Source organism: Anser anser, assembly GCF_964211835.1.
Source record: "Anser anser genome assembly, chromosome: 15".
NCBI classification, from domain to species: Eukaryota; Metazoa; Chordata; class Aves; order Anseriformes; family Anatidae; genus Anser; species Anser anser.
This window is the reverse complement of record NC_139736.1, coordinates 8,210,636-8,222,322: the sequence shown is the minus strand read 5'-3', so window position 1 is coordinate 8,222,322 and position 11,687 is coordinate 8,210,636. Positions and strand designations below refer to the sequence as shown.

Here is an 11,687-nt window from a genome sequence, read left to right as displayed (position 1 = left end):
AGGAGGGCTCATAGGAGACCTTAAAGTGATGCTAAAGCTTTGGCACTGTTTGTTGTATACCGTTTTAAGGCATTTTCTTCTTGCCCCAAATTTACTCCCTTTATTCTCTTGCCAGATATTGCATAGAAAAATGTACATCTTTTGTCAACTATTTTTTTTTAAAAGGAGATTTCTGTGTGTCCTGGTTCCAGTTAGGACAGAGTTAATTTCCCTCCTAGTAGCTGGTAGGGTGCTATGTTTTGGATTAGGATGAGAAGAGCGCTGATAACATGCTGATGTTTTAATTGTTGCAGAGCAGTGTTTACACCAGGCCAAGGACTTTTCGGCTTCTCGCTCTGTCCTGCCAGCGAGCAGGCTGGGGGTGCAGCAGGAGCTGGGAGGGGACAGACCCAGGACAGCTGACCCAAACTGGCCAAAGGGGTATTCCATACCATCTGGCGTCATGCTAAACAATATATAGGGGTGGCTGGCCGGGGTGGGGGGCCGGCTGCTCGGGGATAGGCTGGGCATCGGTCAGCGGGTGGTGAGCAATTGCATTGTGCATCACTTGTTTCATACACATTATTATTATTAATACTATTATCATTATCACTATCATTATTATTTTTATTATTATAATCCTGTCTTAATAAACTGTCTTTATCTCAACTCACCGGCTTCACTTTCCCGTTTCTCTCCCCCATCCCAGAGAGGGAGGGGGGAGGGTGAGCGAACGGCTGTGTGGTGTTTAGCTGCCAGCCGGGTTAAACCACAACACTGTGCCACTTCAATTTTCTGATAATTTAAAAGAATTCCACTGGTAGATTTGTATGTAATTGAAAATATTTTGTTCCCCTGCATGGACAAATCTGCAATGCTGATAGTAGATCTAATTAGGAGGAAAACATGAGTGGCAGGTTAAGGAAGTGAGAAGTCACGTATCAATTTTTAGACTGGAAGATCTCTGGAGGCTCTGGACTGTTACTGTTCAAAGCTAGGATCTGCAACTACACTGGAGTAAATAGCAGCTGATGTTAGTAGCAGAAAAACAATTTGGACTTCTGCTTTTGCCATCAATAGGATTAGTACGAAGCAAAGCTTTGGCAATAAATTAACTTCCCAGAGACCCCTGGACTCACAAAATGTATACCATGTGCCTTTATTTATTTATTTTACAATCGGAATCACTGCTCTCAAAAGCCATGATTATAGCGAAAATTAATGAAACAGATTCTGAAGCTGTGTGCTAGGTTGTTGCATTATTTATCTATTTTTATTTAGCTTGGACTTAACACGGTAGGGGAAAAAAGGGTTTCAAGTACACGCCCTCTGTAAAACTACCCAAGCGAGGTACTTTCAGGCAGAGTCAAATCTGATGCAAAGTTAAACCCGTTCAGTTTCCCCGTGCCTGATTCACAGCTTCATCCAGTTGGTGGGAGATGCAGGTCATGTTCCTGGAGGCTGGCTGATGCTGGGCTGGTGGCTACACGGCAGAAGCTCCATCTCAGGTCATGTCTGAGTGTTGCTGCTAGCTGGGGAGAAATGCAACACAACGCAAGGTATATTAGCAGAAGGACAGGCTGGCCTTGCCTGCTAGAATTAACTGAGGGTTTTGCCTGCTCCCAAATGGCTTGTAACAGATTCTGGCTTGTGTTAGCTGAAAGATAGTGGTGGACCAAACAGCATTTAACAGTTAGAGCAATGCGATTGCCATAGTCACCTGGATTTGCCCTGCAGTGCACGTTAGCATCTCCTGACATCAATATTCTAGTTTGTAAGATTGCAGGATGTGATCCATCAGCATGTGCTAGGATAATTGGTTGTTGCTTCACTTAACATGTCTGAATTCCAGGGTGTGCAACACAAGCCGCAGAGAAAGCACGGCCATTTCTCCTTTCAAAAAGTTCAGTTCCACCTGTTCTGAGTTGCTGAACCTGTGAAAATAACTATGGCCTGAGTTATGTGGTTAAATATCTAATTCATGTCCTGGAACACAAAACTATCTCCTTGACTCTCTTACTTTTCTGCTGAAAAAACCTGCAAGTTCTCCTCTTCAGTTCCTCTTCTTTGTTTACTTATTTGAGTTTCTGACTTCGGCAAAAAAAAAAAAAAAAGGCATTGCTCAAGATCAGTGCTGAGCACTGGGGCATTGCATAACAACACTGGAGAACACAGATCATCTCAGCCCGGATGCACATTCCCATGGGTTTTGCCTGCCTTTGGGTCACATAGCAGCAGCAGGACAGCATTTCAGACAGCAATTCACTGTCACACAACATCATCACTGCTTCTAGCCCTACAGAAGTCCCCCAGTCTGCTTTTACATGCCCAGCGTGGGCGGGTGTCGAGGTGTGAGGGTGAAGAGAGACAGGGCTTTGGTTTGCTGGGTTTGCAAAATTTCCAGTTCATGCATCTTTCCCGATCAACTGGGACCTTGCTGCTGAAATGCTGCATGCAGGCAGACGGCGAGGGCTGGAGCCCACAACCTGAGCAAAGATGACTGCAGGATGGGGTCTCAGCCAGCGCTGGTGGGGGGGGACACACAACCTCTCTGTGGAAACAGCGCGTACAGCAACGGTGTTCTTGGACACAGCAGTGGGAGCTTTGCTTGTGTGAGGAGTGAAAAATACCTTTTTATGGTTGTTTAGATGTTGCTATCATCTCTGATTTGTGTAGCCACAGTCACCCTGTGTGAACAACCTCATTCTTCTCCAAGCCCATTAGTTCCAGCAATCTCATTAGACAAGTAGAGACTTACTTGCCTCCCGTTGTATGGCCTTTACCATCCTGCATTTATTGCCCATGAAAGTTGCAATGAGGCAATGTTGTGCTAGATAATACCTCATGCAAAACAGATGGCACAACTTCGCTGTTTTTCTCCCAGGCAAGTAATACAGGGCTCTGAATTATCTAGAACAACGTAACTAGTGATGCTGTAGTATTACTAGATAAATAGTTTGTTTAACTGGCAATATTTTCTTTGAGATAGTCCTTGAAAGAAATAGAACAATAATCATATATGTAGCAAATTCCAATAACAAAAGAAAACTGCTAGTTAAATAATTCATTAGTTTACAACACGTACCATTACAACAGAGTTTCTCCTGAGCCTGGTAGGACATTTCAATTGGAAGTGGAATGGTTTTGAAGTTCTTTTCAGACCCAAAAAGAAAGGCTTCATTCTAACTACTTAGAGACTTTAAAAAGTTCTCAATTTTGAGCGTTGCTCTCAAAAGACACATCTCCATTCAGGCTGAGAAATTTAATTCATTTGACATTGAATCATTTATTGCATTTTAAGTTGAGGTTTTTAGATGGGACAAGAATAAACAAATACCAAGAGTTTAGAAATAGATGGAGATTTTGTTTGGTCTTTTTTTTTTTTTGTGATGCCTGCTTTTGTGACATAAATAATGAGAAAGTCCTACAGCCTCTCTCCAATTGAAGTGGGTTTTGCTTTACCTCTAATTAAAACTTAAAACAATAATTTTCCACTTAGTATCATATAAAGCAACTCTCTTCTGAAGTAAATATTTTGAGATGTTAAATGACAAAAATCTCTCTGAGATCAATATTTTGTGTGATGAATTAGTTAACAGAAAAGCTAAAGAATATAATTCTATAGTAGAAATCAATAATTAAAAGAAAACAAAAAGGACTCTTTTACCACTGACTCACTTTGATAGATGTAACCGACAATGCAAGATGTCAACGTACAAGAAAAAAATGCTGTCTCCTCTCTGCTACCAGGCACTGGTGGTATAGGTAATACATGCCAGGGTGATCATTCTACACTCATGAGAGTAAAAGAAATTATAATACCCTTTATTAAGTAAAGGAAATAAAATGTGATGGCATTGAGAAACAGCTAATCTAAAATATATGTAAAAACTGTGTGTATTACCTGTCTTTGTTCTGCACCTTTTTTTTTTCATTTTTTTTCTAGTAGCTGTAAATTTAACTCAGTGCTGAGCCTGGTTAAATAGAAAATAGAATAAATCACTGCAGTTTTTCTTAGAAAGGTATAAACAGCAGTGCCAGGAACCTGACAAGAGCTGAGGGTAACTGTCCCCTGCAGCAGGAGAGAGGTGGGCTTGGGTGAGGCACAGCCCTTCCTCACCACCCCGGGGGGCCGGGCAGCACTGGGGCAGCCCTGCCTGTGGACCGCATGAAGGAAAACCAGAGCTTCAGCTTACCCCTACCTGGACTTGTTTATTCAGAGATTCAAACCTGTTACAGGACCTGACAGGCTCTTCTTGTCTACGTGGAGGAAAATGTTGGTACAAGCTTGTTCCTGAAGAGCTCTTCAGTCCCTGTCTGAGAAAATAATTATGAGACAAAGCCCATTTGGAGAGGTCTGCTGTGCGTTACATGGGTGGCATTATGGGAAGTAAATGAGGTGGCTCTCCATCCAGTAATTGCACCAATTTCAGACAATGATCTGGTTTGCAATCGCTACCGCTTCTGTAACAGGGGCATAATAAGCAACAGAACCTCACTGCTAATTGCCAAGAGTACTCTCTCTGAGATACAGGTTAATTCAGTTAGTCATGGAAAACAGCTTGACAAAAAAGTAACACTGAGCTGGCAGCTGTTGTCAGCGTGACCAGAATAACACACAGCCCGGGGCATTTTATTTACCTACTGATATCTTCTCAGCTACTGTGTTAAAGCTGACTTTTTATGTGGTTTTCTCTTAGCAATTCTTTTGAACTTAAACATTAGAATTGTGGTCTAACTCTACAAGCTTTCACTCATAGGCGTAGCCCTTAACTCCGCTGAAATCAATGTAAATAATTTCTACGACAGGAAGTGTGAAAATGGGACTGGACCGATCTGTTCCACGGTGAGGACTGCAGTGCATGTGGGGCAGTGGGCTCAGGACCATCACGTTTCTATTTCTTAAATTCCGTCTGCCATCTTGAGGAAATCATTCCGATTTTTTCACCTGCATCCAAACATAGAGATTACAGTACCAGTTAGATGAGCTTACATTTGCCAAGTGTGTTAAGATTGGAGACTGTGGTTTTCTCTACTGTGCCTTGTGGACCAGCTGGCCAGCCTTAGCCGAACACCTCCCGGCCCTGACAGGCCTGCTTCCACCCACACATCCGTCTGCGTGCACCAAATCGCTTCATGGATGTGGCTGTCTTTGCGGGGGAGAGGCTTGTTTTTAAATGCAGTAACCCAAATAAATGACAGGTTACAAACAGCTTCCCCGGTGAAGGTTACACAATATTTTAGCTTATCAAAACTCAAGGATTTGTTTTTACTTAGGGTGAAATCTGGTCACGTTGACATCAATGCTAAAGCTTCTTTCAAAGACAGTTTTCCCAGAATAAATAAGTTTGGAAAAGCAGCTGAGACACGGAAAAGATGAATGAATCCCCTCTGTGTTTAAATAGACAAATATGCAATGGGAGGTAAGCAGCAGAGCCACCCCTCAGGAAATGAAAGCATTCACCACACCGCTGCCTTATTGCAGCACTCCAGTTGTTTGCTAGGATGAACTTTGCCTCCTCATATTCATCCTCAAGGTGACGTCTCAACTTGTAATCATTAATGGACTATCCCTGTAATGGAAGGGTAGCTGTACCGTCTGGACAGAGCTGCTTCAGGAAACCAGAAGTTACTGAAAATGTCGAGCAGGTATCACAAAGCAGCAGCTGATGGCAATCTGGACCTTTTGAAAGAAGCCACTAGAAAAGATCTTAATACTTCAGATGAAGATGGGATGACGCCCACCCTTCTGGCAGCATACCACGGGTATCTAGAAGCTCTAGAGGTCATATGCCGGAGAGGGTGAGTGAATCAGCCTCCATTTCTCATGAACTTGTGGCTCAAAACTATAATTAGTGTATATTTCTAATGCTGCCGTGACACCAGACCCAAAAGGCTGAAAATCCTGGTCATTTCTTTCAATGCATTGCCAAGAACTGTTTCTCCTCATTCACACGGGTTTAGGCCCAGAACCTGTAAACGGGTCTGTACATGGGGTTGGTGAAGCTCTCTCTAATGGAGAAGTGGGCCAACAGCCTTTTGTGGTTATATATCTTTGGAACTGGCTTTAAAGGTAAATGCCTTGTCTGAAATATTTTTAGCAAAAAATCTATCTCATTTGCTTCCTAAAGTGCAGGTATTAGACACCAGAAGATTTAATGCTTTCCAGAGGCAAGTCACGACTGATAGTTTTGAGACAGTAACATCTAAAATTGTTATTTCTCTGTTTTTTATAGTATTAGCAACTACCATCACACTAAAAATTGTAGTACTGTTTCAGAACTTGGGTAGGGTCCTTGCAAACTGAAAAAGAAAAAAAAAAAAAGATTTTCTACTGTTTTTGTGTTTTGTTTTGTTTTGTTTTTTTTTTTCCTAATAGTAATAGTTCTCTTTTTGTCATTTAAATGTACTAAGTAAAAAGGTATTATTGAAAAGGCCATTACCTCTACATATCATCTCAGTATTTTCTCTGCTTGAAGTCTACCTTTTAAGGCGTGATTCTCTAGCAAGATTTAATAGAAGAAAATGCAGTACATAAAATATTCTTTCTGGAATGAGATGAAGATCAACCTGCATTTTCAATCATAACAGTTTAAAGAAGATTGGAGGGAAAGTTTAATAACTATTTGGGTATATTTAGTGTTACTTTCTTAAAAAAAAATAGAAATGAAAATATAAAATAAAAAGGGGTTTGTCATAGACGTGCTTTAAGGTTCATTGAGCTCAGGCGTGGCTATAATAGTACAATAAAAAAGACCTTTGGACTCTACAGCTATGGCTGTGTCCCCGAGGAAAAGCAAAAATAGACTGGCAGTTTTTCAACTTGTATAATTAAGGCAGGTCCAAGGAAATACCTAGAGTCAGTAAAGGTCTCTGAACATCTAGAAGACAGAATGACTACCTAATGAACAAATAACTAAGTAATCTTTTCAATATGTGAGTTAAAAATGTCTTCTACTATATATGCTCATAGAAGTCACAGCAGGTGACACAAAGATAAGAAATTTCTATTTATTTGTTACTTAATGTATTTTTAACTCACTTTTTTTTTTTTTTTTTGGTAGAGGGCAACTTTGGGATAGCATTGCTCTCAAAATTATCAAACATATACATCCACTTCTATTTTAATCCAAGATTTCTTGATACAATCAGTAGGCTGAGGCTGTCAGAGATATGGCTGTAGTCTCAGTAGTTCTCTTGGCAGAAGCTGAACTTTGGAAGGTGTTCAACCTGTTCTGCAGTCAGGCAGTGTCTTCTGAGAAAGTATTTTAATTTTTTTAATGAAGCCATCCTTTCCTTGAAGCAAAGAAGGCTTTCTGACAAAGGCACTGAGATACAGGATGTTTTTTCTCTAGTGGTTGCAGATTTTAGGACTCTGAAGCCTGCAACACACTCAGCCCTTGGAAAATGTAGCACTATTAAAAATAATCCCTTTCATCTTGTAAGAGTTTGTCTCCCAGACATTAAGAGGTGTTTTCTCTGCCTGCTTTGAAGGCACATGAATGGAGGCAAGACCAAGTAACAGATCTGCTCTCTTTTGTGTGAGCTTCCTTCTTCGTGCTTGAGAAAGCAGTGGAAGAGGAGTAAGAGATGCCAAAGTAGATGTAAAACTTTGTCCAAAGTCCCCCTGAGCTGGGAATTGACACTCTGTTTTGTGAATTGTTTGAGACTCAAAGGCTGGCAGGCTCCAGAGGGAAAACAGACCTCAAACAGCTCTGAAGGGGCCCTGGGGAGGATGGATGGCCCAGCCCTTCCAAGGCCAGGATAATGCAGACAGTTGCTAATGTGGGAATGAAGGAATCTGGCACACTTTGCAGCAGTTCCCCAGGGTACAGCCACAAAAGCAGAAATTTGTACACATGGTTTCCACATGTCTAAGTGGGAAAACTTTGATGCTCAGCTGCCACCTCCCTGTAGAAATGCCTGCACTCTCGGAGCCTGGCCTGCTCAGGCTTGCTCTTGTTTCTCAACACAAGCAGCTGCGTGCTTCAATTCTACATGGCCTCTAGTCTCCCACTTGCCTGTAGCATTTTAGGTTGAATTCTGATGTTCTCAGAACTGGCCCTCAGCAAATATGTTAGTGTTTTTTCTTCCAGAGATATTCATTGACAGAGACCAACACCTGAAGGAGATTTTGTGATAGTATGTACAATTTCATCCATGGTGCAATTGCCATGGAACAGATATCCAAGACTTTGTAAATTTTTCCAAGGTTATTAAAGGCTTTGGAATACTGTGGTTGCCTGACCTGTTGGTCACAGATGACCCAAGTTTTGATCGGAACCATGGCTGATGTTGATCCCACCAAATAAGAATTAATAGATTCAAGCCAATTCTAGTCCGCAAGCACCAGCTCAATGTGAAGTCAGTGCAAGAGTTAAAAAGTTCTCTGGCTTTAAATTTTATTGAAAAGACATGGTATTTTGTTTTCAAATGAGCTTCTGCTTTCCAAACCCCTTGAGTAAAAGAAGCTTAAGGAGAACAAAAGTGATGAAGAAAAACAGTAGCATCAGTCTCAGCTTAATCCAGCAGCAATGGAGAGAAATGTGTAATCAGGGCTTTACTCCTAATCATTTACCTATTACCTGCTAAAGAAGTGACTGTATGGACACAATACATATGCATCAATGCAATCACTGAAGAATCCTCCTAATATTGTCCTTGTGTTTGACAAGCAAAAGGAAAGAGTCACCCAAAAGCCTCTAAAATATTCTGCCCAGGAGCAGTTGAAACAGTTTTGCAACCAGTTCCAATGAGTATAAGTCAAAGCCTGCTTTCAGCAGTCTGTGGCAGAGTAGTCAGAGCTGCAGCCTTTTGCCTGCATACTCAGTGCTTGAGGTAAGTAGGTGCAGCACCGATCTCCAGAATGGAGCTAAACTGACTCATTTTGTTTGTGCTGTACTCCTCACAGCAACGCTGAGGTAAACATTTAGTATTTGTTCAGTTCCACTGCAGTGTTATGCTTGGGTACGTCCAGCTCATTCTGTGCTATTTTCCTTCTCAGAGGTGATCCAGACAAATGTGACATCTGGGGGAGCACTCCTCTCCATCATGCTGCTTGCAATGGTCACATCCACTGCGTTTCTTTTCTGATCAACTTTGGTGCCAATATATTTGCTCTGGACAATGACCTCCGCACACCTCTTGAGGTGGCTGCCAGCAGAGATCGCCATGAATGCGTCAGAATCCTGGACAAAGCTGCCACGGAGCAGAACATGCTGAACCCAAAGAAGGTCTCCAAACAAAAAGCCCAGGCCCAGAGGAATGTGGAGAAACAAATTAAGGAATGTGAGAAGCGACAAGAGAAACACCAACATGAAATGAACAGGAATTATATGAAAGAAAATGTTGGCACAGTAACCTCTTCCAAAGGGACACACTCAAGGGTAAAGATGCCTAGCCTCTTCACTTCAAATACAACAACTCCTTTCTCCAAAAATCTGAAAGATACCTTCAAACTGAGGACAAAAAAGACAGCTGGTAGCACAAGAAGCCAGGAAACACAAAGCAATGGCCAAGCAGATGACAAGGATAGGAGAAGTGTGATGCATTTATTTGATGAGAAAGAAGAGGATGAATTACTGAATGACAATGACAGTCGGCTCTCTATTTTCCAGAGGCCAGGTCTCGGCAAGATTGTATTTGGAAGGAATTTGGCTGCAGATGTAAATCCTGGAAGCATGTCTTCTGAGAAAGAAGTCATAAGCTTTAAAATGTCCAGTGAGCTCTTTCAGAATGAAAATGCTGAGAATGACAGGGAAGATGATGTTGAAAATGGTGCTAATATCCCTTGGCAGGAGGAGGAACTCATTTGGGATGATGAGGAAGCAGAAAACACACCCCTTGAGGTATTTCTGGCATCACAGATGCTGGATGAGTTTCTTCCAGTCTTCATGAGGGAAAAAATAGATTTAGACACCCTGATGCTATGTTCTGATGAAGATCTACAAAGCATTCAGATAGAGCTGGGGCCAAGAAAGAAGGTCCTGAATGCTGTGAATAAAAGAAAACAGGCTCTCAAGGACCCTGGAAAGACTGTAGATACTTGCTTATAAATCAATGTACCTGTTGCTGTAACCTGCACACTGATTATCTTTTCCTGATTCAAAATAGCATGCAGTTCTTTTCAGACATCTGCTAAAGTGAAAGGCAAAGAGGTTACCAATTGCTTTAGGATGTATAGCAAGGCCAAAGACATAGATGGCTGTGGTACACAGGATGTTAATTCAAGCACATTCTGCCAAAAAGAATGAATGTGAAGGTAAAAAAACTAAAAGCTTTAGATTCAAAGCTTTTTCTCCCTTCTTATGGAGATTGGATTTCTTTTTGTCTGAATAACTTAAAATATTATTGAAGGCCAGACATGCCACATTCTTTAATAATACCCTTCCCTTCTTCTCCAAAGCCACAAAAAAAAAAAAAAAGCATTCCCAAATCTTGAGAGCTTTGTGTTTTCTCCATTCACTCATTCACTTCTGTTAGGTTGCTACAAACTGCCCTTCCTGGTAGTGATGGTATGCTAGAAGCAGAATCTGAACCTTGATTTCAGCTGTGACTTATTGACTCTTCTAACTGCTGAATTAATATAAATATGAGTAATTTACAGCAAGTTTTGTGTTCTTGTCAGTCAGGCTTCTTGCTACTGCATTTATATTAATTTAAAAATATATGAAGTACCTTGCCGAGAGATGTTTGGTGTGAGTTGCACGTTCTTTTCTCTTGTATCACTACACTGGACCCATTTGCCAGCATCCATCATGTCCTAAGTGGCATCAAGATGCAATCCTTCTAACTACAAGAAGCTAAGGATTTATTTTCAAAGTTTTTGATCTTTTCTATGTCCTCAGCTTGGTTCCTATAGGGTACATTTGTCATGCAAAGTCCCAGAAACTATGGCTCTTTCATCCAGCATTTTCTGTTGGTCATTTTCAGCCTCAGCCTCAAAATGGCATGTGACTGGGTACACATACACTGAACCTAAAAAAAAAAAAGAGAAAGAGAAAGAAAACAATAAACCGCTTCTGTGGAAGCTCCTGTTCTTTACAGTCCATCCGGAGGCACCCACATCAGGCTTCTCTTCATCTGTCTTGGACCTGTTCCCTTGGGAAGCCAGCACTATCTGATATGAATTAATCATTCCTGTTGTCTTGTGAATCTAATGAGGCTTTGTAGTAACCATGCTCTGGCTAACATCTGAGGTTTTAGAAGCACAATTATTAACAGGACTTTTACCTTTAAATCTCTTTTTATATCTTTTTATTATATATATCTATGATTTCTTCCTTCAGAGTATACTCCATTTATGGACATTTATTTATCATTTATCTATTTCTCATGGTTCCTTCTTTCTACATCTCATTTCTTTGATTTGTTCATGATGATTCCTTTTCTTGGCTGGACTTTATTCTGCATTCTTTTCTCCTTGGATTCCTGTACTTCAGCACATTGATATTTTCTCCTATTAAGCAGTCACATCAAAATCTTATGCTATGCAACCTCAGATGACTGCTGTGTTCAGCACAGCAATTAAAGCAGACAGCATCCCTCAGCCTCTGTGTTATTAACCTGCTGGGGTGTTTTGGGTTTGGCTATGGAACACCCAAATTTTTAACAAAACAAGAAGCAAACGATGAACTTTTGGTATTCAAGGGTATACGACAAGTGGATTTTGAAGGGTCAAACCCTATCATTCTCACTCACACAACTGA

The 11,687-nt window shown here is 41.1% G+C and overlaps 1 protein-coding gene across 1 annotated transcript; it reads left to right on the top strand.

Annotated features, from left to right (window-relative positions):
• The first annotated feature begins 89 nt into the window (after positions 1–89).
• ANKS4B (ankyrin repeat and sterile alpha motif domain containing 4B) lies at positions 90–10,666 on the top strand. The gene is made up of 2 exons (XM_083800388.1): positions 90–5,781; positions 8,984–10,666. Exons 1-2 carry the CDS (start codon positions 5,618–5,620, stop codon positions 10,032–10,034), a joined length of 1,215 nt encoding a protein of 404 aa, XP_083656514.1. The 5' UTR covers positions 90–5,617; the 3' UTR covers positions 10,035–10,666.
• Positions 10,667–11,687: the final 1,021 nt, after the last annotated feature.

Coding starts and splice junctions, on each gene's coding strand:
- ANKS4B (XM_083800388.1), top strand. CDS start 5,618: ATGTCGAGCAGGTATCACAAAGCAGCAGCTGATGGCAATCTGGACCTT. Junction 5,782..8,983: donor GAGGTCATATGCCGGAGAGG/GTGAGTGAATCA, acceptor TTTCCTTCTCAG/AGGTGATCCAGACAAATGTG.